The sequence below is a fragment of the Diaporthe batatas genome, assembly GCF_019321695.1.
Source record: "Diaporthe batatas strain CRI 302-4 chromosome Unknown Contig00005, whole genome shotgun sequence".
Taxonomy (NCBI): Eukaryota; Fungi; Ascomycota; class Sordariomycetes; order Diaporthales; family Diaporthaceae; genus Diaporthe; species Diaporthe batatas.
The window spans coordinates 2,240,619-2,266,345 of NW_025408552.1; the positions used below are offsets into that span (position 1 = coordinate 2,240,619).

At 56.0% G+C, this 25,727-nt stretch overlaps 8 protein-coding genes across 8 annotated transcripts; 4 read left to right on the plus strand and 4 right to left on the minus strand.

The window, feature by feature from the left end:
- Nucleotides 1-248: 248 nt before the first annotated feature.
- Nucleotides 249-2,411, plus strand: KVR01_005657 (uncharacterized protein; the record flags this gene model as incomplete). The annotated part of the gene is made up of 4 exons (XM_044789428.1): nucleotides 249-561; nucleotides 652-782; nucleotides 871-1,143; nucleotides 1,200-2,411. 4 exons carry the CDS (start codon nucleotides 249-251, stop codon nucleotides 2,409-2,411), a joined length of 1,929 nt encoding a protein of 642 aa, XP_044646102.1.
- A 694-nt stretch (nucleotides 2,412-3,105) lies between these two features.
- Nucleotides 3,106-5,087, minus strand: KVR01_004961 (AAA family ATPase CDC6; the record flags this gene model as incomplete). Its single annotated transcript, XM_044784472.1, has 2 exons — nucleotides 3,106-4,754; nucleotides 4,817-5,087. 2 exons carry the CDS (start codon nucleotides 5,085-5,087, stop codon nucleotides 3,106-3,108), a joined length of 1,920 nt encoding a protein of 639 aa, XP_044645406.1.
- Nucleotides 5,088-5,511: 424 nt separating this feature from the next.
- KVR01_005555 (uncharacterized protein) lies at nucleotides 5,512-8,682 on the plus strand. The gene is made up of 2 exons (XM_044782092.1): nucleotides 5,512-5,819; nucleotides 5,882-8,682. The coding sequence occupies exons 1-2, from the start codon at nucleotides 5,732-5,734 to the stop codon at nucleotides 8,329-8,331; spliced, it is 2,538 nt and encodes an 845-aa protein (XP_044646000.1). The 5' UTR covers nucleotides 5,512-5,731; the 3' UTR covers nucleotides 8,332-8,682.
- Nucleotides 8,683-8,970: 288 nt separating this feature from the next.
- On the plus strand, nucleotides 8,971-10,993 carry KVR01_004995 (uncharacterized protein; the record flags this gene model as incomplete). The annotated part of the gene is made up of 3 exons (XM_044789264.1): nucleotides 8,971-9,218; nucleotides 9,590-9,775; nucleotides 9,907-10,993. The coding sequence occupies 3 exons, from the start codon at nucleotides 8,971-8,973 to the stop codon at nucleotides 10,991-10,993; spliced, it is 1,521 nt and encodes a 506-aa protein (XP_044645440.1).
- Nucleotides 9,840-14,158, minus strand: KVR01_005453 (dolichyl-P-Man:Man(7)GlcNAc(2)-PP-dolichol alpha-1,6-mannosyltransferase). Its single transcript, XM_044790963.1, has 3 exons — nucleotides 13,704-14,158; nucleotides 13,175-13,639; nucleotides 9,840-13,110 (listed from the first exon to the last, which is right to left on the minus strand). Exons 1-3 carry the CDS (start codon nucleotides 13,714-13,716, stop codon nucleotides 11,825-11,827), a joined length of 1,764 nt encoding a protein of 587 aa, XP_044645898.1. The 5' UTR covers nucleotides 13,717-14,158; the 3' UTR covers nucleotides 9,840-11,824.
- Nucleotides 14,159-14,163: 5 nt separating this feature from the next.
- Nucleotides 14,164-17,947, plus strand: KVR01_005481 (uncharacterized protein). Its single transcript, XM_044790258.1, has 2 exons — nucleotides 14,164-15,965; nucleotides 16,029-17,947. Exons 1-2 carry the CDS (start codon nucleotides 14,835-14,837, stop codon nucleotides 16,047-16,049), a joined length of 1,152 nt encoding a protein of 383 aa, XP_044645926.1. The 5' UTR covers nucleotides 14,164-14,834; the 3' UTR covers nucleotides 16,050-17,947.
- On the minus strand, nucleotides 16,920-17,597 carry KVR01_005120 (uncharacterized protein; the record flags this gene model as incomplete). The annotated part of the gene is made up of 2 exons (XM_044793735.1): nucleotides 16,920-17,248; nucleotides 17,414-17,597. The coding sequence occupies 2 exons, from the start codon at nucleotides 17,595-17,597 to the stop codon at nucleotides 16,920-16,922; spliced, it is 513 nt and encodes a 170-aa protein (XP_044645565.1).
- Nucleotides 17,948-18,246: 299 nt separating the features above from the next.
- On the minus strand, nucleotides 18,247-22,985 carry KVR01_005697 (uncharacterized protein). The gene is made up of 2 exons (XM_044791978.1): nucleotides 22,314-22,985; nucleotides 18,247-22,150 (listed from the first exon to the last, which is right to left on the minus strand). The coding sequence occupies exon 2, from the start codon at nucleotides 21,932-21,934 to the stop codon at nucleotides 19,034-19,036; it is 2,901 nt and encodes a 966-aa protein (XP_044646142.1). The 5' UTR covers nucleotides 21,935-22,150; nucleotides 22,314-22,985; the 3' UTR covers nucleotides 18,247-19,033.
- Nucleotides 22,986-25,727: the final 2,742 nt, after the last annotated feature.

The window sequence follows — 25,727 nt, forward strand, 5'->3', positions numbered from 1 at the left end:
GGCAACCTCACCCTTCCCTTCATACTTCGTGGTGATATCACTCTTTGCTGTCTGTCAACTGATCCGTTCTTTTTCGGAGGGTCGTTGAACACCCTCCCTTTCCAACCGACAGCTGCCAACTCAGCACACTTTCACCCTGCCACACTCTACCAGAGGGTGCCGGCCATCTTGCCAGTCAACTCGACACCACGCGTGACACGCATCTTTCTTCCCCTCTCATACATGCCATCCTTTATTGAAACGAAGAGATGTCGTCTCACAAACAGAAGAGTCACGGCTTTTGCATTGTTTGCATTCTGTGCTGCTGTATGATTTCTCTGGCTCTTGGTCAGTCATACGACTATAAATTCAACGTCGCTGAAGCATATCACACAAAACGGCAGCTTGGAGGCAGTATCATCGTCACGACTGGGATGCCAGTTGGCCCTGGACCGGTCCCCAGTCGGCCTGATATTCACGATCTCCAGAATGACCAGGACAAGTGGACCTTGTACATCCTGGCCCTCGACATGATGCAGTGGACAGACCAGTCATTTCCTACATCTTGGTTCGCCATCAGCGGTATGTTTCACTTGCCTCCTTTTGTCCGGACACCATGAACCACCCAGGTCTTTTCTCCCCAGTCTGACATGAGTTGTTTGAAACCAACAGGTCTACATGGTGTGCCGTTTGAGCCTTGGAGCGAGGTGTACCCAACTCCTGGCAATGAGTATACTGGCTATTGCCACCATCAAGACATTCTCTTTCCAACATGGCATCGTGCGTATGTGGCATTGTATGAGGTCGGTTACAGCATTCCGTCTAGCTATACATGGCTCCGCCACTTCAAATCTAAAGTATATCAGCACAGCACTGACATAGAAGTAACAGCAAGAGCTCTGCCAGCGGATGCAGTTCATTGCCACTACGTACTCAGGGGCCGCCAAAAACCGCTTTGAATCTGCTGCTGCCGACTGCAGAGCTCCATATTTCGACTGGGCCACACTTCCAGTGACCTCCAGGGATAGTATGCTTCCTGCCAGCATTGGAGGCAATCCTAAGATCAATGTTTCCGGGCCACATGGAACGCAGACCATTGATAACCCGCTCTTCGCCTACAGCTTCAAGCCCCCCAGCCGAGGGGTCTTTGAGAATGTGGCACCAGTGAGTAAAGAAATTGCGTCTTTTCAACTGGCACCTGGTACTGACACCGTTTTTAGTGGGCAGACTGGACGGCTACGAGGAGGGCTCCAACGAGTACACAGCCAGACGCCATGTCAAACAATTCCGCCATCAACACCAATCTTATGTTGTACATCAGCCAGAATCAGCAGAGGCTCTACAATCTTTTCACAGGTTACAGCAACTACACCATCTTCAGCAACGAAGGCTGGAGCATAGATGACACTAAACAAGACTCGCTCGAAAACCTTCACGACAATCTCCACGCCGAACTTGGGGGTCACCAGGGCCACATGACCATCGTCCCCTTTTCAGCTTTCGACCCCTTATTCTTCCTCCATCACTGCAACGTCGATCGCATATTTGCCATATGGCAGGGGCTCCATCCGGATGCGTGGATTGTCCCTGAGGCTGCCCGGGTCAACTCGTACACCACATCCGTTGGCCAAATACTCGATTCCGCCTCCCCCTTGACGCCATTCTACTCAAATGTCAACGGGGACTTCTGGACCTCGGACATGCTCCGCGACACTGCAGCTCTGGGGTATACATACAGCGAGCTGGCCAGTTCGGGGATATCGCTGTCTAACAAGACCTCGGTCCTCAACGGGCAGGCTCAATTGACCACCATAGTTAACCGACTCTACGACTCATACAGCCCGAACAGCCTCAAGGCCCAGTCTAAACGCTCCAACCGCCGCGGCAATCCAGTACGGCACGGCCGTGACGAGGAAGGGTGGTACATGGGTCGCGGCCGCCGATCAATAGCCTCACTGCCCGTCACGAAAATCATCTCGGAGCAGGGCAAGTACCGGGAGTGGATTGCAAACGTCCGAGTGATGAGGCAAGCCCTCGACGGGCCCTTCACAGTCAACCTCGACCTCGGCGGGCCGGACGGACAGACGCTCTACGTGGGCTCCATGGGCGTCTTCGCCTCGCCGCCCTCGATCGCGAGCCTGAAGAAGCTGGCGCCCGGGGCGGAGTACATCGCCGGCACCGTGCCCCTGACAGCGGCCCTCGTCGACGAGGTGGCAGAGGGGACGCTTGCGTCCATGGACCACGCGGACGTCGAGCCGTTCCTGCGCGAGTACCTTTCGACCCGCGTCGTCCGTGGGGACGGAGCCGAGGCTGACCCGGCTGGCGTCGCGGGCCTGAGCATCGAGGTCGTCAGTTGGCCCGTCCAGGCTACTTCGAGTGAGGAACAGCTGCCCACCTGGGGAGAGGCCGATTATAAGATTCGCATCATGTAGGGTGACGCCGGGGTGGTCAAGGGCGTCCAGTTGTCCGAGCTTCACCTGTCTTCGACCGTGACTACTCAACTGCGAGGGAGGGATATAATAATCACCATTCGCCCCAGGAATTCATTTGCTCTTGGGGCTGTACAATGTTTCAGCTCGTTTCGTCAGCGGCCGGTCTTGGGGAGGCGCATGTGGCCATACAACCCCGGGGCTATGCGCTCAAGAGATAGTTAATTTTTGTTGTGTTATTTCATGGTCCGCTTTATTGAGTACGGCACAGTGGGTTTAAGATAGAGGGACTGAACAGACTGCCCGTTCTGCCATCTGTTCGACGATCGACTCGGAAGGGAGGAAGTCATGCGAGTGATGCATGCACTCATATCGTTCTATGCGGGGAAGCTTTCAAGCATGTACTTAATTTCAACAGGAGAATGGTGTCCCTGACTGGTGTGTTTTCAAATTATTTTGCTCTTCTGGCCCTTTTGCGGACTGTTATACACCTGATAAGGTTGCGTCGCCCTTGACGCGGGTATCCCAATTCCTCAACGCCGTAATATCAAGCACCGTACTCCTAACAATGTGTTTATACAATAAGTCTTCTTTCCATGCCTCCTTTTTGTTACCCCAGCATGCATTCCTTTATAATGCAATGCCATGCAGTCGCGGACCATGAGATGCAAGCCCGGTATTGTAAATCAGTAAAAGATCAGTCTAGAGCTTCTCCGCTCAGTATGCTCCTCAGGATATCAGCCCCGAGCCCGTCGACAGCCTGATTGATTTCTCTGTCTCCGACGCAGCTGGCCACCCTCTTGTCGTCTGCAGTACCGCCCACAAAAGCGGCTTTCCTTCCGCCTTTCCTGCCACTTGGGGTACCTGGCTGTGACCCGGCGACGAAAGATCCGTTCTTCCCGTCAACGGCGGCAACAAGAGACAAGGTCTCCAGGCTGCCCACGACTTCCCGAAATTCGGAGCTGGAAAGTGGGTGCAGCGCCACCGCGTCGGATCGCTTGCAGAGAAGAGCATATGTGTCGAACAGCGTCTTGATAGTAGGCGCCGTGACATTGGATTTCGATGGCGTCCTAGGAGATTTGCCAGCTATGCCAGATGCGCTGTTTTGAAAGGCTTCGCGATTTCGTCTCTCAAGTGCGTGCAGGGCACACAGGGCGGCCTTCTGCTGCAGGTTCAGCGTCTTGAGGCGCTGGTTGGCACCATTGCTGAAGGCCGCCGCCGTCACTTTGTTGAGGTGAGCAATGCTGACGCGTGGTGCTGTCTCGACTGTGAGAGAGCGCAGAGAGCTGGACACAATAGACGAAACACTTCTTCCAGTCTTCTTTCCTGGCGATGTCTCGTTCTTCATCTCTCCCAGAACTTTCCGTGAAGGTGTCATCTGTAGAATCTGGTCCTTTGCATCAATCTCCTCATTCAGGCGTGTCTCATTCTCGACCAGGTCCAAGGCCCGTCGGCAGACCTCGAAGGCCTTACGCAGATCACCAGTTTGGCTGGACACCTTGCGGGAGCACAGCTCAATAGCGGCGGGATGGAAGAATGGAAGAAAGTCCGAGGCAGCTTTGTCGCTCGGAAGGAGACTCTTCAAGCGCTTTGTGATGATCGTCTTAACTTGCACCGCGGTATATGGCAGAAATGGCAGAAGTTCAGGCTTGAGGTTTCGTGACTTGAGACGCGGGAGGAAGCGGTCTGTGAGGTCCAGTGCGTTGGCGATGCCGACCAGGAGAAGGCGGGAAGACTTCTGCAACGACCATTCGAATACCTTGTAGAGACTTTCGAGGTCAAGAGACAGGATGTGGTCGATCTCGTCCAGTACCACAACGTACACGCTCGACGATTTCTTTTTCGGGACAAACATCTTTTGCAGCATCGTAGTGGCATCCTCCTCGGTCATCTCGGTCTCGTCACACAACGATTCCAATAGGGTGAAATAGAGATCCTTCGACGACTTGATGCTCATGCAGTTGACGTAGGCTTTGCGAACTGTCGATGACTCGGCGACCAATTCGTTGGAAACCTCGTTGACCATGGCGCTCTTACCAGTTCCTGGTGGCCCACTGACGTAGAGGCAGCCGTAGGGCTGAGACGAGTCGCTGCGCTCAAGAAAACTGCGCAGCGTGTTTCTCTCTTCTTCTCTCCCTATGAGCTGACCGGGGTCGGCGCTCCGTGAGAAGAGTTGTCGAGCTTGGTGGTAGATGGTCTGCGATGTTGAAGGTGTCTGGGGGGTCTTGGGTGTCATCCGACGGGACAGCTTGCCCACAGACATGACCCTGTGTCGAGGGGTAACGGGCACTTTGGCGAAGACATCCCGGTGACGAGGGGTGGAAGGCGTTATGGGAGCCTTGGCATCTGTGGGAAGACACCGTCAGCACGAACAGTAATTGGGCCTCCAGCGGAAGCATGTCACTCACGATAGTCTGATGCCTCGAATTTGAAGATGTCTCTGGTACGGCGTGCAGACGGCGTGCGGGTCACGGATGGGCTGAAGAAAGCGACTTCCTCCGAATCCGACTGGTCATCGGCCTCTGCCTCGATGTCGATTGTGGTCTCGGGGTCCTCGTTCTCGTCATTGCCTTGCTGGAAGCTCCTAGTGCGCCTTGTGCAGCGTCTGGTATTGGGCAGTTGCTGCTCCTTGAGGTCAGGAAGCCCTCGGGTCCTCTTGCCCAGTACGCTCACAGCCATGGTTGTCGCTGCAGACGGTACAATGGAGGTAAACTGAGATGCAGGTTCTGTACAATCAACGGCAGACCAAGGCGGAAGGCATGAATGAAGGGGAAGGTAGAGGTTGTGGGGAGGGATGTATGTACAGATGTGTGTGGAAGGAGAGACTGGCAAAGAGAGGCTTGGTAGAGCTGTCGCGCAAAGAAGTAGCTTAAGGACCACTTAAACTCGGGCGCGTCGCGACTTGCCCCCTGAGCGCGTTGTCGCGTTGGAGTGGGTACCTCAGCACCCAGACTGCCAGACCGCGCGCCGCTCGGGCCAGGTACGTCGGTACATCGTTAATGGGTTTTGTGGTCATAGCGCCTCCCGTTTCCCCACTCTTGATTGCTCCTGGATAAGGCCGGCACGGCGTTCTCCCCATTCTTCGGCCGCAAGCGCCCGTCTTATGAACGGAATGAATTAAAGAACGGGTTTGAGCGGCGAAGATGGAGTCTACTCAGCATCTCGCCAGTGTTTCCTTCCTGCGTCCAATACCATGCCTGCCAGAGCGTGATTGCTCCCAAATAAGACCATCATTCTTACTTGTATAGTTGAGTCGGAAGTGCCTCGATGTTCCTGGTGACAAAGACGGGACGGTGAGCAATTTCAGGGGCGTGGTCGCCAGGATGGATGCGGCCCGGGGTTCAGGTATAGCAATGGGATACAATTCCGCGGTTGAGAAGCTAAGAGAAATCGAGTATCCCATGCTCAACGGTATGTCATCTGGGAACATCGACATCCTCGAAACTAGAATATGGCATGCTGACCCAGTTAAGGTTCTGTTTATCTCGACCATGCCGGAACAACCTTGTATCCCAAGTCCCTTGTGGACGAGTTTGCCGCCGAGATGACAAGCAGTCTTCTCGGAAATCCGCACTCGACATCACCTTCGTCTCAACTGTCTACGGCTCGTATTGAGGATACTCGGCTGCGGGCCCTTCAGTTCTTTAATGCTGACCCGGAAGACTTCGATCTCGTCTTTGTGGCGAATGCCACGGCTGGCATCAAGCTCGTGACTGAGGCGTTGAGGGCTGTCCCTGGAGGTTTCGGATATGCGTACCATCAGTCAGCTCACACAAGTCTGGTTGGCGTACGTGAAGAGGCTCGGACTAGCATTTGCCTGGACGACGCCACGGTTGGGGAGTGGCTGGCTGGCCGGAGGCCCTTTCGGTCTGAGGCGGAGAGCATTCCTACCACGCTTTTCGCATACGCTGCGCAGTCGAATATGGATGGTCGGAGATATCCATTAGATTGGCCGCAACGCCTCAGAAACCTCGATTGGCCATCCGACACCTCCTTTTTTACGATCCTAGATGCTGCTGCTCTCGCACCAGCCGCGCCCCTGGATCTCAGCAACCCAGACGCAGCTGCAGACTTTACGGTGCTTAGCTTCTCGAAGATATTTGGGTTTCCAGACCTTGGGGCTTTGATAGTGAGACGGCAGGCGTTTCCCATCTTCGATTCAAGGAAATACTTCGGCGGCGGTACTGTAGAGACAGTGGTCACCAACAAAGAGCAATGGCATGCTCCCAAGACTCATCGACTACACGAGCGCCTCGAAGACGGCACACTGCCTATCCACAGCATCATGGCCCTGGATATAGCGATGCGCACTCACCGGAGGTTATTTGGTTCAATGTTTGCCGTGGCATCTCATGTCTCATACTTGACGCGGCGTCTACACGAAGGCCTCAAACATCTGCGTCACCACAATGGCGTCCCCGTGTGCCAAATCTATTCGCCGGATCAAGGTTTGGATGAGGCCCTCTCATCTGGGCCCACCATAGCATTCAATATACGCAATCAGGCCGGAGCTTGGATCAGCCTCGCCGAGGTCGAAAAGTTGGCGGGCCTGAAGAATTTCCATATTCGAACTGGAGGAGTGTGCAACCCCGGTGGGATCGCTTCTGCTTTGGATCTTGAACCTTGGGAAATAAAAAGGAATTTCTCTGCTGGTTTCCGTTGCGGATCTGAAAACGACATTATTGCAGGCAAACCGAACGGTATTATAAGGGCTAGTCTTGGTGCAATGAGCATTATTGCTGATGTCGATGCATTTGTGGCATTCATCGCAGAGTTCTATTGCGAGCAGACTTCACTTGATGAGGTGCCGCGAGACACAAAGCCCTCCCGGACGGAGTCACAGCACGACCTGTTCGTTGCTGGCATCACCGTATATCCTATCAAAAGCTGCGGCGGATTCATCGTTCCGCCTAACACAGCCTGGGAAGTGCGACCTGAGGGCCTATTGTGGGACCGCGAGTGGTGTCTGCTACATAGAGGGTCCGGCCAAGCCTTGAGCCAAAAGCGTTACCCCAGAATGGCCCTCGTCAAGCCATTCCTGGACTTCGAGACCGGGCAGCTGCGTGTAACATATACTGATAGGCTGTCAGATCAGAGTCAGCCTCGAACAGTATGCGTACCCTTGAGCTCCAACCCGGCCTTATTCCATAAATCATTGTCAACAGCATCATCATCGCACCGGCCGCTTTTGTCCCGTGTATGTGGCGAAGAAATCAGCGCCAAAACTTACATCTCGGAAGAGATCAACAACTTCTTCTCTGAAGTGCTAGATGTTCCGTGTGTATTGGCGCGCTTTCCGCCGGGAGGACAGACTGCCAATAAAAGCGCACGACATTCGAAGGCGCACCTGCAAAAGCATCAGAAGAATCACGCTGGCCGGGACAATAGTTATGAAAGCAATCATCTGCCAACCATACCAGCTATCACTCCGCCCTCGCCTCCAGACTCCGACGCTGAGCAAAATGATAGGCGGAAGATCTTGCTCTCAAACGAGTCGCCTATTCTAGCCATCAACACGGCCAGCTTGCGAGCTCTCAACAACGAAATCGTTCAGAATGGAGGCAACCCGGTTCCACCTTCGGTCTTTAGAGCAAATATCATACTTGATTCGCCCGGCAACACTAACGATGGTCTCGATCTTGCTTACGAGGAAGACAATTGGTGCAAGATCCAAATAGGACATCAAGACTTCAAGATGCTTGGCTCATGCCGCCGGTGCCACATGGTTTGTATCAACCAAGATACCGCGGACAAGAGCCAAGAGCCTTTCGTCACGCTATCGAAGACGAGGAGATTCGATGGCAAGATTTTCTTCGGGACGCATATGTGCCACGTCCCTCAGAAAAGCCAGACGTTGGCGGCTTCGACCCGGGAGTCGCAACATCCGACTGTGGCAGTAGGTGATCGAGTGGTTGTGGATTAAGCCGAGAGGCTCATACAGCCAGATATAGAGAGCAAAACGCGCACTCCAACTTCACGATTCTCAATCAAGGTTATAGGACCGTATAGACGATAGCATACTTTGTGCCTGTTGACCCCCGACACCTTATGCATGCCGGGCTCAAGTGACATTGGAGACTCACACCTGTCCTACTGCGGAAGCATCAACTAGTGACCACTGCTGTCTAAGCTCACTCGCTCATCGTCTATTCGTATTCATCAAAGAGTTGTGGGCCAGGTGACCACCTTTCGCACCGTCACATGTGCCAGCTGACGCTACTTTTGAAAGCCTTTAGTCTGTCAGTTGCTCGCGGATCTCCATGCTTCCTTCAACCAGACTACCGGCCACTAATTAAGTCTAGTGTACGTGATTATGTGTATGTATCCTTCCATGTTTGGAGATGAACCAACAGCAGAGAGGCTATCATGGACCAGCGCTGGTATGGAGTTTAGGGAGCCGCCAAATGCAGATGAAGTTTACCAGCGCTGTCCGTCAAATGGCAAAGACCACCAATGTGTTAATCACTGAAAATATATAAAGAGCTACGTGTCCGCATCTGGGTTTACTTATAAGGCCACCCGCCTGTTCCTATAATGTCAGCCTCTGCATGCTACTACAATCATGAGGCCTTCAATCATCGTTCCCGTCCTGGGCGCAGCAGCGGCTGCGTTCGCCGTGGCAGACAAGCCCACGGCGCTTGGCCTCAACTTGACCACCGCAGAAGCTGGAAACCCACTGTTCGATGGCTGGTATGCCGACCCAGAGATACGTGTATACGACGATGTCTTTTGGATTTACGCAACCACGTCCATTGCTTTCAAGGACCAGAAGCATTTTGATGCGTTCTCCTCGACTGATCTAATCCACTGGTATGGACACCCCGGTCCTGTCCCATAATCTATGCTGTGTATTCAAGACCGCTTTTTGGTTTCGAAAACATATGGGAAATTTTTACTCATATGGTTTCCCGGACGCATTAAATTGACAGCCTGATAGGAAGAAACATCCTAAGGTCCTGACCGCCGATGCTTTCCCCTGGGTCAAGGATTCAATGTAAGCAACTTCTGGAGCAATTCTTACCCCTTCAAGAACAGACACACCCTATTCTTAGCCCTCAAAGTAAATACTGCAGAGTTTACAGGGTTCAAAACATGCTAAGGATACCTTCTAACCCACTCTTTACTGTGCTGATGTGAATCCAATTCTCTGGCTCTTTGATGGCTAACTCCCATTGCTGCAGGTGGGCACCGACAGCAACCAAGGGTAATGATGGAAAGTACTACCTCTACTTTAGCAGTCATAACGGTGTACAATCACAGAAACAGCCAAATGCTGGATTGGCTGTTGCCGTCGCGGACCAGCCTGGGGGACCCTTTAGGGATGCTCTGAATGGCGCGCGATTGATCGATCATTCCATTCATGGCGCGTAAGCCTTTGCATTTCTCTCACCCTAGAATCCTACACAACAACCCGAGTCGCCTTCCAAATCAAAATTACATGAACACGACACGTGTCTACAATACGTTGCTCAGAAGCTTCTGCTGACAATGCGTACAGGAATCCGATGGACTCGGATGCTTTCACTGATGACGACGGAAAGAAATACCTGTACTTTGGCGGAGGCGAGAGCTGCGTCGGCATACTCTCGGACAGCATGACCAGCTTCGTGGGGCTCCACGGAGAGGAGTCCCCCAAGTCAGACGCCGACACTTTCAAGAAAGTAACACCCAGGCCCAGCAACTACGTGGAGGGCACCAAGGTCTTCAAGCGCAACGGCACGTACTACTTGATGTGGTCGGAGAACGGGTACGGCGAGCCCACGTACCAGGTGGCCTACGCGACGTCCGCCTCGCCCCTGGGGCCCTTCAAGCCGCGGGGCTTGGTTCTCACGCAGGACCCGACCATAGGGGTGGCTACGGGCCATAACAGCGTTCTCAACATCCCCAAAACGGACATCTGGTACATAGTCTACCATCGGCGCCCGCTGCACGAGAGCAACGCAGACAGCCGCGTCGTCGCGCTCGACCGCATGTACTTCAACGAGGACGGCAGCATCAAGCCGATAGAGCTACTCGCAAAGGACAACTTTGACGATGGGGACCTCTCCGAACACCTGTGGCAGCGCAAGAGCGGCGACTGGCAGTTCCTCGCCGACGAGAAGCACAATGAGGGAGGCAAGTCGCTCCGCGGCTCGGCGGACCGGGACCAACCAGGGCTCATACTGATGGACTCGCACTTTGCGGACCTGGTCTACGACGTCGACATCACGCTCGAGGAAGAGGGTGCCGAGGCCGGGCTCACGTTCCGCACCGCGCCGTCGAGGAGGAAGGGCAAGCCTGCTCGGTTCAATGGGTATGCCGTCTGGCTTAAGGCGAAGACCGGAGAGGTCGTGCTCATCCACCAGAAGGGGAAGCGTAAGATGATTACCACGGATCTCGGGAAGAGTTCAGAACGGCACGTCAAGAATGGAATCAAGTATCACGTTCGGGTTGAGTTCAAGGGCCAGCAGGTCTCGGTGTTTGTGGATGATATGAAGGCGCCGATCATATCTGCCAGGGACGATAAAGATACCTCAGGCCAGAACGGATTGTTGGTGGGGACTGATCGCGCACTATTCGACAATGTCTCAATCCGACATACTTGATTCTGGTTGTCAACGACAGCCTACCGGTGGTTGGTTTTTGTATGGGGATCGGCCACAAGAGGGCATCCCACCGAAGGAAATCCTTCGACAGTCTGTTTTCAAAAGTTATCCTATAGGTCCATAGCAGTTTATCCTGTAGTCCGATAGGAATTTATCCCATAATGTCACACCATAGTCCCAAATGAGGTTGTCGAGCGGTCGATATGTCGGAACGGGAGCGGTCTGAAATCGTCTTGTAGACGTTAGCTAAGGGCAGGGGAATCTTGTTTCCCTGTGCCAATGGTCCCACACGCAGGCGATCGCACGATAATACTAGGGATACTATCACTACTAGCCACTCATCTCTGTTGTATCTCAGTGTAGGGAATCAGCGCAAGTCGACGTTTGCGTGGTATCCACTGGAGGCAGGGGAAAGGGGAGGGACCTATGCCACGCCCAACTCGACTCAGCTATCTAGACTGCTAAATTCAATCGAATACAGCGACCTCAGCATGGATGGATGGCAGAATCGTATACTCCATGGGTGCAAATCTGAGAAGATGCCTTGAAACCGGCAGCTCTGGTGAAGTGCACTCGAAAGGTGGGCGACTCATCGCTGGTTTGGCCTTGTCAGAAGCCCCTTTCCTTCTTTTTCTCCGTGTTTACTTATCCATCTCCCCATAGATTGGAATTGGTCTTCTCTTTGCCTTGACGTCTCTCAGGATCTGAGTCAGGGTTCTAACATGCCTGATCTGAGTGCAAGTTCCCCATCCAGGCCCATGGCGTTTCGGTGGCAGGTGACGACGCGTCTGCTATGTGAATAAACTCCCATCCATGGGGAGCGCTCGTAGCCTACGAAATAGCCTCTTTGTTGACTTTTTCGGACGTGTCCTTAACACGCTTCATGATCCGTATCTTTGGCACTGTCTTCGGCCCTATCCACCAGCCGCCCGTCATTTCTGTAATCCTGCGCCGTAGGGAATCAACATGAGCCGCCATGCCCACTCTTTGAATACCCCTAGGTTCCTCCTCTATGTGCGGAGCGCCGGGTCGTAAAATCTCGGGCCCAGAGAACCCCTCGACGACAGCCACTATGTCCCAGTTGCCGCCCTTGACGGCCTGGTCGTCCTCCATCAGGAGGTAATCAAACTTGGCCCAGAAGCTGGGGTCCGACAGAGTAGCTTCGTCTTCTGTCTTGTCAAGCACGAGTGACACTGACGGCTTGCTGTCGTGGCCGCTGACCACGACGTCCGGGTCCGTGGTCAGCCGGTGATGTTGAGGGAGTCCATTGCCCTGAGCGACTCCGAATAGAGTCACCCCTGTCATGCAGCTCAACACGTCTGCATGGACCGTCACCACAGAGGAAGACACTGCACTTTGGTCGTGCTCGATCATGCCGTGCAGAGCAGCGAGGGCGTCACCGCCAGGATAGTTCAAGCTGGAGGCAACAAGCATGACAGCGCTGCTGAGGAAGGTGGCAAGGATGGAGCCTGAGATGATGAGAAGAATGATGTTTCTGATTGCGCGCCGGCCACTTTCGTCAGCAGCCATCCTAGCGGGAATCTGGTTCACCAGGGTGGAGGCTCCGAGGGCGGCGGCGGCGGTCAATGGCGGGACGATGTAGAAGATGAAGCGGGCCTCCTTGTGCGGCTGAAGGGAGTAGATGGCCACAAACAGCAAGTTCGGGATGACCAGGCGTTGGGCTATGCGACCGTAGGCCTGAGAGTTGAGGGAGCACCAGACGAAGAAAAGCCCCAGAGGAGGGGATATCAGTTTGGGCAAAGCCGAAGTGAAATACCAATGCCACGGAGAGGTACCCCAGTTAGAGGAGGAGCCTTGCACGACATTGTAGTAGAAGCCCCATAATTCCGGCCAGATTGGCTTCTGCCAGAAGTAGGAGTCGATGGGAATAGAGATGGCCAAGGCGGCAACAAAGGACACGAGAAATGGGGGAATCAGTCTCTGGAGAGAGATCATGGGGATGATGAGCAACCATAGAGAATTTGTTGCAAGGAGAAGTGCAATCTCTGAGCGGAAGACAACGGCGGCGAAGACGAACAGAGCCAACGCCATGCGGATCCTGGGATTGGCCTTGGCGGGTTGCTTGTGGGGGAGCAGGAGGCCAAAGGCAAAAGTGGCTATATTGATACGATTTAGCGGGAATGGAGGAGAGTGGTATTCCTTCAGCTATCGTTGACTTACTCAGTCCGAAGGCAAACATGTTTGGCAAGGTCCTGGAGGCATAGAACATGACATGGAACTGGCTGACCTGCAGCACAACGTACCATCTGGCCACAGCAGGACCACAGGCATTTTGAAGCTGTCTCCTGAACCACAAGAGCGAGTATGCATTGAACCACCCAAGAAGGGCACGAACGATGAATTGGCCGTGCTCATGGCCGAACAGTGTTGTCAATGGCCTGGCGACGCCGGCGAGCAGCACGGGGCCGATGAAGGTCCTGGGCACAGCTCCGGGAAAGGCGAAGTGGTCGTAACTAGAGGACAGCTTCTGGTAGATGCTGGAGAGGGGGGTGCCATAGACAAGGACATCGTGGGCCGCCTGGATGTTGAAAGACTCCTCCACCTTGGTATAAGGAGCTACCCACAGGTGGATGAAGACGACCAGCGGGATGAGGAACAGTGAGAAGACAGCATAGTCAAGATGGCCTGCAGGCTTGTGGTGAGCACTCATCCATCTGGAGCGGAGACGGCCTTTCACGTATGGACTTACTGATAAGTGCCATACTGACTGAGCCTCAGCAGGCTAACAGCACCAGATGAGTAAGTCTGGTGTGCCAAGATCCAGAGACGAGGTGGGCTGTGATGGAGAGACGGGTCGGAGAGACGGGTCGTAGAGAAGTGCATATACCTAGGTGGTGAGTGCTGTGCTGTAATCCAGACAGTCCTGACAGTCTAGACTCGCCTTGTACTACTCCCGTTCCCCTGAGCCTGGGCTGCCCACAAGGGTCTCCTCTCCAAGGGTCCATGGAGCCCCAGCGGTGGGTGGACCCCTGAGCACCTGGCAACCTGGGCAGGGCCGACGACAGATGGCAGATTCGCCTGCAGCGCAGGTGCATCAGGTGCAGAGGCTCAATTCGGCTCGAGCTGCCTCCCCCCTGCCATCCCCTGTTTGACACCTACCTCACTTCACTCTATTTACTGGGCCTGCCTGGACTGAAGGCCTTCCCTGCCCGACCTCGAACTTGGCAACTTTTGGCTTTGGCGTTTGCTTCGGGACCTGGTCAAGCTGGCAGGCTGGTGCACCACATGTGTTAGTTACTGCACCTACCACGGTAGTGTGAACCGGATTCGATTTTCGATACGCACGTCCATCCCGCAACCGCAGCAGTCTAGCCTGTTTCCTCCACCCGGCGAGTACCACCAGTTGGCTGCTGTCCTCTTCGTATTTCCTCACCTGCAGCCCTGTCATCAGCATTACGGCCGATCCACCATCTTCGCCTTACTGTACGCTGAGCTCAGCACCGGCCCAGCCACACGGGCCAAGCCAGAAACGGGACACGGAGTACAGGACACTCACTCTATCTGCCAGCTTAGTTCGGCCTCGCTTCCAACAGCCCTGCCCACGGCCTCGACCCGACCCGATCCGACTCGACTCGACTCGACTCGACCTGGCCCGACTCTTGACCCAGCCTCGATCTTAACCTTTCAACAGCCTGCCCGGAATCGCATTGTATCTGGCTTCATACATTCTCGAGTCCGCATGCGCAAGGCGTGGATGGAGTAAGAGCCGCATCTCGCCAGCTGGCCCATACGCCAGAGATCGTCGCCTGCTCTCGTTCCCCAGCTCCAATCTATGACACTCCTCCCAGTAACTGGCTTGTGAGACAACACAGTCGCACTCATGGCGCGTGCCATGGGGCCCGTTCGTATGAAGAAGGCGAACCCCTTGACTCTCGCCATCGGCGCCGTCTTGGGCATCTTCATCCTCTACTTCCTCATCGTCCCCTCGGGCTCCGCCGCTGGCGGCAGTGGCAGCGGCATCTCCCTTGCCAACGTCAAGAAACCCACCGTCGCCAGCCATCCTCTGTCCCCGCCGACCTCGCCTTTCCGGAAACCCATCGCCGACAAGAATGGCAGATCTGCGCCCCCGCCCGTCGTCCACTACAATCTCAACAATGTCACAATCTCCGCGAACCCCATCGAGAATAACGAGAACGTCCTCATCCTCACCCCGATGGCTCGCTTCTACCAGGAGTACTGGGACAACCTGCTGAGACTCACGTACCCCCACCAGCTCATAACATTGGGCTTCATACTGCCCAAGAACAAGGAAGGAAACGAGGCCACATCATTACTGCAGGCGCAAATAGCAAAGACACAGAAGTCTGGTCCCGAGAAGGACCGCTTTAAGAGCATCATCATTCTCAGGCAGGACTTTGACCCGCCGCTGGCCTCGCAAGACGAGGCTGAGAGGCACAAGATGCAGAACCAGAAACCCCGGCGCGCATCCATGGCCAAAGCGCGCAACTCCCTCCTCTTCACCACCCTCGGACCATCCGTGTCCTGGGTTCTGTGGCTGGACGCCGATATTGTCGAGTCCCCACCCGACATGATCCAAGACCTCGCTGCTCACAATAAGGCCATCATCGTCCCGAACTGCTTCCAGAGGTACTATGACGATAACAAGAAGGAGATGGCTGAGCGTGCATACGACTTCAACAATTGGAAGGACAGCCCCACTGCCCAGGAGATGGCGAGCAAGATGGGCAAGGATGAAATCCTGCTGGAAGGCTACGCTGAGATGCCCACGTTCCGAGCGCTCATGGCATACATGTACGACGAACGGGAAGACCAGCACCTTGAGGTTGAGCTGGATGGTGTCGGAGGCACGGCAGTGCTGGTCAAGGCAGACGTACACCGTGACGGAGCCATGTTCCCTCCTTTCCCGTTCTACCATCTCATTGAAACGGAGGGTTTCGCAAAGATGGCAGCGCGGTTGGGCTGGAAGTCTATCGGTCTTCCCAACTACAAGGTGAGTACTCCCAACCTTTCGATCATGTGCATGACAGTGCAACTGATGCGGAGCTCTCTACAGGTCTACCACTATAACGAATGATGTAACAACATTACAGTCTACTCACTCCATTATCATTATAATCATCAGAACAAGCACCGTCATCATCCCAGTCGGCGTCGGATTGTCTTACTACAGGTCTGGAAAATCCCATGCATTGAAAGTCGCACGGGGAGGCCATGGACCACATCAGAATCATTCCAGGTCGGCACGCACCGAGCCGTGCTATGAGCATCACGGCGAACGGGGCGGAACACTAGACGGTGTATGCTGGTTTTGGCATTCTATTTTATTCGTTATCCGGCATCTGGTAGACACTGAGTGAAACGCAATGCAAGGAATGGCGTCCTGTGAATGAGTTCGGGAGGTAACCAAGAGAATTGGCTGGCCATCTACGAGGTCTTAGACGGAGGGAGAGGGTCGTTTGAGCACGGCCATCTGTATGTGTGGTCGATCGACTACAGGGTCTAGCGAAGCCTGCGGGAGCTGGTGTGTGATGGTAGCACAATCGACGTTGCGACTGCGAGAGCCAATGCGCGGGGCAATTGCCTCATGTTGAGGGCTCCTAGTATGAAAGAAACATACCCAAATGCTGACTGTTGGCCGCAACGCCGGATTGCTCAGGGTGAATCTTGATAAGTGAGACCACGCACATCTGCCCATGCCAATCCTATGGACATTGTCATTGTGTACATTGTGAACGTCTGAGGAAATTCCTCTAGCCCCCAGATATATCCAAACTCCAGACTCCGTGCCCAGCCAGCCAGCCGTTCCTCATCTCAATTTCCCAATCGGGAACCCTTGATCACCCACGTCGAGGCCCATGCATGCTCCGCCCGCACCCCGACACCAACGGGCGAGCTCCGTCTCACATACCCCATGCACACAACACACACACACAGACACACACCCTCATGCGCCGTCGTACCTCCCCTCGCGGGAGGAACACCACAGCTCCACCAGCCTCCGGGCGCCGACGGCGTCCCCGTCGCGGAGCAGGGCGGCGCAGTCGACGTTGAGCGGGGAGTCGACCTCCGGGTGGGGCAGCAGGCCCTCGCGGACAGCGCGGACCGTCTCGAGCACGCTGTAGGCGGGCGTCCACGCGTCGGCCAGCAGGTCCAGGCAGATCTCGCCCGTGTCGAGGTTGATGTTTGGGTGCACTATGGGCGTGACGAAGCGCACCGCCGGCGGGGACAGCGGGTAGTTGGGCGGGATCTTGATCGAGAGGAGCCAGCGGCCTTCTGGATTCGTGTTGCGTGCCGGGGTTAGTTGGTTTGTCTGTCTATCTAGGTCGGGATGATGGAGTCTCATAGGTCCTCTCCCTCGCTCTCCCCGCCCCCCCCCTTCTATCCTGCCAGCTTGTGCATGGATGTCTCAATGACTGACTGACTGGCTGACTGACTAACCTTCATACCCGCCATCAATGCCTCGGCCGTTGAACACGGCCTCCCACACCAGCAGGTCCTCCTCGCCCACGGGGCCGAGCCGCTCGATGCCCTTCTCGTCCTGCGCCTCTGCCCGCCACGTGTCCAGCTCTTTTATGAGACGCCGCGCGGCTGAGCGCGAGGACGACGCGGACGCGGTGGACATTTTCTTTTTTTTTTCGGGGCACCGGTCGGTCGATTCAATCGATGGGGACAGCGGCGGCGGCGGCGGTGGGTCGGTCGGGGCGGGCCACACTCTCAGCTGCCCTTGCCTGCCCGATTTCGATATTGGGGGGGAGGGGCGGGGAGGTAAAACAGCAGGCTACGACCAGTGCCCAGATATGACCAGAGCTTCGCTTCGTATGTTCGTACTCGGTATACGATCGATCCCCGATTGGGCGGGCCGTGGGGATGGGCGCCAGCTGATGCGTGTCGTCTAGTTCGTCCTGGATGTTTGTTGGACGTGTCTGACGTGTGTGCACTGATTGCCAGCAGGCAAGTGACCTTGGAAGTGAGCCCCACCCCCGAGCTCCTACGAGGTAATTGAGCTGCGCTGCTGCGTCAGGTACGAGATGGCTGGATGGAGGGGGCCGGGCCAGGGGTCTAGCTTCGGCCGAGGCACTGGCACTGTTGGCAAACTTGGCTGGGTCCGCGGGGCACTCTCTCCCCCAGGTTCCACCACGGCCCTGCCCCATCCATCACCCAGAGATTGCCCGAGATGAGCGAGTGCAGCCCACGGATCCCGAGCTGGGTCTTGCACAATTCACTGTGTGGGCTCGCGCTTCTATTTGCGTAGATCATTCAAGGAACCACACTTTTATGTACTTTGGATCGTCATTATTATGTCTACGTAATTTGCGTATCCGACGTGCCCTTTCTCTCCCCCCTTCGACTTCCATCCTCAATGTTCTAAAGACTCAAGGAGGCTGGGTCGTCCTCAGTGCCGCGCTGAGCAGCCAAGCAAATTAAGATGAGGAAAAGAAGGACTCCCAAAGTCGCCCTCCCCCCCTTTTCTGGAATCTTTCCATTTGCTATGGGTCGGCCGCCTCGGCGCCCACCTCCTCTGCAAGGATATCTGTCCTCGTAGAATCGAAAGTTATAACCGGTCCATCACATCCTCATCTTCTCTCGGATTGCTGTGACCGTTAAACGTGACCCATGTTCCCCCCCCCGCCTCCCGTCTCCCGCCTCACCGCTTTCTGCGGGGCTCGAGAGGCCAATCGTAAACTTGGGTGTGTGTGCTGAGGTGTAGCCTTCCTGTTAGCATCGTTGCTAATGCCGGGTTCATGAATTGTGTGTAAAACGTGGGTGTCCGATTTCAATTGGTGCCTCGGGTGCTGTCGAGGTGATCCGGGTTATCCATCCGTCATATGAGCTCCAGAGCGAAAATGGTATTGCCCCCTAATGTAAACCGCCTATCATACAAAGTCCATGCGAAGAGGTTCCCTTGCTGTGCGCGAGAATGCCAATATGAAAGCCCAATGGTCCACAAGGAAATTCGTTTTACGTTTCATAAATGCCGGGGCCTGGTACGCCCCTTTGGTTGTGAATTTGCAGCTCCGAGTATCAATTGGGTCCGTTCACCAAATGATAGCTGTGCGGTCATGACTGTGCGTTCTCTTTCGGCTTCCAGAACTGCATCATCTTGCTGAACCGCCGGGACTTGCTGCCCTTCAGCTTCTTTTCCGACTCGCTGCTGAAAACTTCCGTCGATAGCTTGCTGCGCTCCCCGTGAGAGCTGCTGATCAGGCGGCCCAGGCTCGCCAGGCTGCCCCGTCGGCCACCACCAAAGGCCATCGCACTGAAAGACGCCGGGCGCTCCCCAGGCGCTGGGGCTCGGTTCATGTAGGCAGCCTGCTGAGCGAACAGGTTCTCTGGCGGCTGGTTGGAGTGTCTGCTGGAGATGGAGGGGACATCCATAGACTTCCGGACTTCCGGACCAGGCTCTCCCATGAGCAGTGACTGGAAGCTATCATCTGTCACTGACGATGGCGCAGTGGAAATGATGTTTGCGTCGTATGAGACTGGCGACCGAGGCGATGGGAAGGAGGACGACTGGGTGACCGACGAATAAGGGCTGACTGGCGCCAAAGAGGACGAGGTGGTATGTGAAGACGAGCATCCGTCCATCGGCGCTCTTGGGCTGACCGGCGATGACATGGGCGAATCCGGCGCTTTTATCTGCGCTGGGCGTCCAAATTCCACTGTCCTGAATTGAGTAGGAATGGCAGGTGGCTCCTCCTCAATGACTTGCTCTTGCAGAGAGCTCAGCGAAGTTCTCGACTTCATGCTTGCGGTGCGTTGAGACCTGCTGTCTTCTGGATCGCTGGCCTTCCGCTTGGCTACAAGCGATGCGTCAGAGCTTCGCCCGTCTGCCCCAAGCCTCTCCGCCGAGCTGCGTGTTGAGAAAAAGCCACTGACACTCGAAGTCTCGCTGTCCTTAGGACCAGTCGACTCCGGCTGGGGTGTCGATGAGCCAGAGTTGTCAGAATCCTCGTAGTACTCCTCCTCTTCCTCGAAAACATCTGCCATGGTAGAGCTGCTGCCAAATCTGTGGATTCCGCGGCGGAACTCAAATGGAGGCATCTCGGGAGAGCTTTGGGCTCGCTGGTGGTGAGTGTAGTGCATCCCCGGGCCGGTGAACCTGCTCAGGCCAGCAGCGCTGTGAAGTTGCCGCTTCACCAGGCCGCCGGCCTTCTGGGCTGCTTCCCACTCCGGATTCCGTGGTAAAGGGGTGTTGAAAGGCCCCAGCGCCGCATCAAGGTCGATCACAGGGTAGGAAGTGTCTTCCTCCGTCACGGGTCGGGGTGGCTTCCAAGCCTCCGTTCCCTCCTGGTCTTGGTCCAACTCTTCTATCATAACAGTAGGCATGGACGGCTCGCTCTTTGTGTCTGCAGAATCTGACGCCGTGTCTTCCTCATCCTCATAGCCTGGACGACTTGGAGGGGGGGTTGGCCCCCGGCGACTGGACTTCTTGCTCTTGCTTCTGCGACCCTTCGGCCTCTTGGTTAGTATCGAGCCTGCCCAAGTCTTGACTTTCTTCGGCTTCTTGCTCGACTTCTTGCCAGCTTTCTGTACTGAGCATTCTGTTGTCGTTGTTTCCTCATTGGCAGATATAGACAACGGCAGATCCGTCCTTGAGACCTCGCAGGAATTCAGGCTCACAGGTCGAGATTTTGATGGCGAGTGGGTTCCAGAGAATTGATCCAGGCCAAAGAACGACCATCTCTTTGCAATTTTCGTAGGGCTAGGATCAGGAGAGGCGGTGTCAGGAGAGGGAAGGGGAATACCAGAAAGCAGAGGTAAAGAGCCTCGCCGCTTTGGACCGGCGCGGGACATGCCTTCTTGTGGAGACGTCGGCGTACTCTCAAGCACAGCACCAGCTGTGCTCGGTCTGTATTCCGAGTCGGCGACTTGTGATGCGGTTGGCTCGAGAGGTGCCAAAGATTCATCCTTCTCTATGATGGGCGTGTTTGAGGCTGAAAGAACTGATGAGATGCTGCCCGAGAGGGAGTGGCCCGGGCGGACAGTTACGGTACTCGATGTGTCGCTCGAGACTAGGGAAAGTGGCCGAGGTATAAACTCGAGGGTATCCGAAAAGCCGACCCTGTTTTTGCTGAACGATTTCCTCCGTGATGGTGCGGCGGCGAGCCTAGGAAAGCCAGGTGTTTGGTCGAGTCCAGCACTCTGGGGCCTGTTGCCGCCAACTGTGTCCTCTGCGTCTGGTTTGACATCATCAGGACGCAGAATGGGGAATGAGAAATGCTTGTTGAGCTCTGGCCCGGATGGGCTTGATGGAGCACTGCTTCCTCGTGAGACATTACTCGAGTTTTTGGGGAGATTAAGCCCGGTGATACTGCTAAGGTCATGGCTAGACATGGCCGCAGATCGACGGTGGGCGTGACGATGAGCAGGTCCTCGCCGGGTTGGCTCGACTGGCCGGAGTTGGGGCGAGGCATTGCCGCCTTCTGACTTGGTCGGGCTCGAGCTCAAGACCTCCATCCTGGCGTTGCCGGATCGGTATTCACCTCCGACAAACTCGCTCCCTCCGCGCCTGTGGGTTCCCCTTGCGGGGGAGGGCCGTGGCGACTGCTGGGGAGACGGGGCGTTTAGGAACTCGTGGGCTGGCAAAAGCGTGGCGGTTGACGGGGCGAGGTTGGCCCCGGGGTTGAACGAGAATGCGGGCAGGGCGGAGGAGCCCTGGGAAGGCATGTCGTCGTTCCTGCCAGCGGCGAGCGCTGCCAGGCCTGGCTCGATTGCAGACCTTGGCCGCCTGCCGGTGGCACGGGAGTATGACGACGGCGCGGAGGCAGACATTGCCTTCGGTGGGAAAACGAATGGCGGGTTTGGTGGCGGGGCGGTCGCGTGGGATCGAGGAGACAACTCGGGGGCGTCCAGAGGGTCTCCGAGGCCTAGGTTGTCTCCATGAATAGGGATCGAAAGATGGCGTGGGTTGTGGACACGACCATCGTGGGGCATGTCAGGAACAATGGTGGTAGCCATCTTCACAAGAGCCGCGCTGCGGCCAGAGATCTGATGACTACTTGACCAAAGGTGACATGGGGTACCAAAATGGCTGCTCGGTCCTTCGGGTGCGACGACCCCAGAACTTCTCACTCGGGACGGCGGGAGACTTGGATTAGGTTGAATCGATCTTCGACTCGTTTTGGGTTTCGTGGGCTCAAGAGATGGGACGATTTCCCGTGAAATCCGACCTCACTATGCAACCGGGCCCACAGGTTAGCCGGTCTGCCTTTTCGTCTGATCGCAACGGTCAACCCAAGTCGGGAAAACGTTGAGAGAAACGGCAAACGAAGCAGGTGGTCGGATGGAGGGCTGGCAATGACGAGAGCGAAGCAGGACGGGCGGTTGTTTGTAGTACCTCTTGTGATGTGAGTGGCTGGCGGCGATGTCTGTCGCCTGGCCGGTGTCGTAATGCGAGATTGACTGGTCCCGTTAGGGTGCCCGGTCTGTGTACTCTCGTGGGTCTGGAGCGTAGCTGGAGTAGAGGCCGGAGCTGGAGTTGGTTCGAGGTCCGATTTCGAGTTTGCTCTTTCTTTGGTCGTCCCGATGTCCGGTTCGGTGGGAACGAAGCGAGAGAGAGAGTGCTGCACGAGGCGGAATTAAGGCAATGCTTTTTCTAAGAATCTAAAAAGGTAAACTGGATTAAAGGAGTGGACGGTCAAGACCAAGCAGGAAACCTATGGAGATTTCCCGCTGGAATTGAACCAGAGTTGAGGGTGAGGCGAGGATGAGGCCGGGGAAAGAAAGAAGGCGGGCAACCAGACCGAAGGAGGTGGTGGTGGCGGTGGTGATGGTGGGAAGAGAGACGGGCAGGCCACACAGGACAGAGCGAGAAGGCGGCGGCCGCGTGCGACTGGGCCGGCTGGGCTGGCTGGGTCGGTCACTGGGCAATGGGCAATGGCGGGCAGCTTCCAGGTTGGATGGGACTATGGGCAAACCAGGGCACGGGCAAGGCATAGCAGGGCATGGCCAGGCAGGGCAGGGCATGGCTGGCAACCGCGCTGGCACTGGGCTCTGGGCACTGGGAGGGGGGTGGACTGGGGACTGGGACTGGGACTGGAACTGGGAACAGCAAAACAGTGCACAGGCCCCACGCCAACCAAAACCGAATGGACCCACCAGATGGGGATGGCCCAAGGGACCAGCAGGGTGAGCCCCTGCTGGGCGTGTACCAGTAATTGTCAGGGCCGGAAAGGCTGAAGAGCGGGATTCGGCCCATGCTTGCTTGCCTCTTGTCAGCATGTACTGTGCATCGAGGTACTGTGTGGCCAGGGTTGTAGGGTGAAATTTGGCCCAGCCAGCCACTCCAGGCGAGCAGGCGAGTCGCGACAAGGGCCCGCCCACAGTTCGAGACAGCAAGGGAGACACGGTACCCCAGGCGGCCCCGGCTGCCCTGGCTCCCACCCTCCTTCCTGCCACTCCCTCCCTCCCTCCTTGCCTCCCTCTCAATCCCGTCCCCGGGTCCTTGTCTCAATCAAAAGACCCAGACTGACTGCCTATTGCAAATTAGGGAATTCATCAGAGAGGCCATGTGGTCGACATGAAGTTGCAACTTTGGAAATTGGAAGAGCCCATGGATTGATGCTATACCATTGCCATGGACATGCCAGGCTGTCACCAAGCAAGGGGGCCCGGCCAGCCCTTTGCCAGCTCCTGTCTGCCTCTTTTATGTCTCATCAGCATGACGGATGCCACTGCTGACGAGGGACATTTTTGTGATTCCTCGCAGATGAGATCGTGGAGTGAGGGAGTCCTTACTCTGGGGCTCTCGACCCTTGCCAAATCTTGGACGACCCAAAACCCGTCCAGCAACCCACACAGCGCACACAGTACAGAGAGCGGCCCCTGCTTCCCGATTCCGATGCCAACATGAGACCTTGGGCCCAACCTTGGGGGGGGAGGTCTCCCGAGGGCCCGCCTTGCAGTCGGTCACTGGACCTACAGTACACCAACCAACTACCTGGGGTAGACTAACTTGTTATAACTACCTAGGTACCTAGGTAGGCAAGAACTGTAGGTACGGGGTACTGTTAGATATGCTCTGGCATATGGACACAGCGCCTGGGTTGTGTACCATCCCCCCCAGAGGACATCAATCAGGTTGTCATGTTGTTCTGAGACGGGCTGCTGTGTGTTCAGTTAGGTACTTACTGAGGTATATACCTACCTAGGCACCTAGGCATAAGCTGTGGGTACGGGGTATAATGGATACCTAGGTATTCTGCCCCGGCAGCACCAGTGCGACCTCTCTCCGACCTGGCTCTGGAGCTTGTGTTATCTTCAATCCAGGCACGCGCCGCCTCTCATTCGCCCGCTCAACGCCAGACTGCAGGTCCAGAGAAGGCCCTTCCATTTTGGGCCGTGATGTTGTATCCAGCGCCGTGGAACCCCGCTATCAAGTTGCGATCTGGCGAGGTTAGGGGCGTATTTGCGGAGGCAGTGCCCTGAAAATCCCCATTTGTCAGGTCTGGGAGGTGCCAGCTGATGCACCTCGCTTCGGGACCCCTGCTGTCCATGCCAGGGCACACTCGGGGCACTGGCACTGTTCGTGTGTTCCTGCCGCCCAATGCATCTTCTTGCACTTGCACTTGCGCTTGCGCTCGCACCAGAGGGGAAAACGTGCACTGTAATGCTGTGCCTGGCCAGCACGCACGAGGCAGCGCACAGCTCACCGCACACAGTGCCAGGAGCGAGTGCGTGCGTGTGCATGTGTGTACTCCGTATGCGTGTACTCCGCATGCGTGTGCACAAGCGCTGCCCCTTGCAGCTGCTCCTGCTGGGCCTCTGCTGGGCCTCTGCTGGGTTTTAACGTCTCGTCTCAGCCGGCCATGACTGTGCTTGAGAGGCACCGAGGGCAAAAGGCTACCACCACCAACCACCACCCAGGCTGCCCAGGTTGCCAGGCCACCACGACGGGAACAGTTCGCCATGCGGGAACTGATCCATGTGATCGACGCCTCGAAGGAGCAAATCGCCGCAGAGATGGAGGTGGGGGGGGCAGCCGCCCACCGCCATCGCTTGGGACCAAAGGGCTGATGGGAAGGAAGATCAGCTTGATCGGCCATCCCTGGCTGGCCGCCCTCCCGCTGCATGCATGACGGTCTGGCCTGAACGTGGTCCAACACTGAATCGGATGAAACTGGCGCTGTTCTGTCCACGATCCAATGCCCAAACATCAGCGCTGCCAGGCACCAAGCAGGTCGAGGCGAGGTAGAATCGAGACGTCCAGATAAGTCTTGGTCCCAGCGCCTTGACGAGCTGCTATTCTCCTTCCGAGGAGCTAATATGGGCTCGGGTTCCGTGCCGAGTCCCGTGGTGTTTCGATCCATTCTTTGTTATGCCGAACACGGTTTCTTTGTCTACCGGATCTAATCATCCACTTGCCAGGCTTGCCTTCTCATGGATGCCTCAATTCGGCGGGAGGCGTCCTGACTGCCTGGCAAGGCGACAGACACCTCGACTCGACCCGTCCGAGTCGTCCGAATTGTCCGACTCGAATCGGGCCTGCCGCTGGCGTCGCAGTGCGCGGTGACACGGCCTGCGGCGGTTGCGTTCCTGACAGAAGGGGAAACGCCATCCGTCATCCATCCACGCTTTTCTGACCCGTCATGTGCACGCATTGCTTCATCGAGACAAAAGACCCGCCTCGTGTTCGTCTTGTCCCTGAAGCGTGCAGTGGCCTCGCAGCGGCCTGCAGCGGGCCTGCAGCAAGATGTGCCTCGTGGGAGACTTTACTCGCCAAGTCGGCAGCCCGGCCAGTCCTGTTGCTGCG

Coding starts and splice junctions, on each gene's coding strand:
- KVR01_005481 (XM_044790258.1), top strand. CDS start 14,835: ATGGCGCGTGCCATGGGGCCCGTTCGTATGAAGAAGGCGAACCCCTTG. Junction 15,966..16,028: donor TCGGTCTTCCCAACTACAAG/GTGAGTACTCCC, acceptor AGCTCTCTACAG/GTCTACCACTATAACGAATG.
- KVR01_005697 (XM_044791978.1), bottom strand. CDS start 21,934: ATGGCTACCACCATTGTTCCTGACATGCCCCACGATGGTCGTGTCCAC.
- KVR01_005555 (XM_044782092.1), top strand. CDS start 5,732: ATGGATGCGGCCCGGGGTTCAGGTATAGCAATGGGATACAATTCCGCG. Junction 5,820..5,881: donor CGAGTATCCCATGCTCAACG/GTATGTCATCTG, acceptor GACCCAGTTAAG/GTTCTGTTTATCTCGACCAT.
- KVR01_005453 (XM_044790963.1), bottom strand. Junction 13,111..13,174: donor CATGTTTGCCTTCGGACTGA/GTAAGTCAACGA, acceptor GTATCAATATAG/CCACTTTTGCCTTTGGCCTC.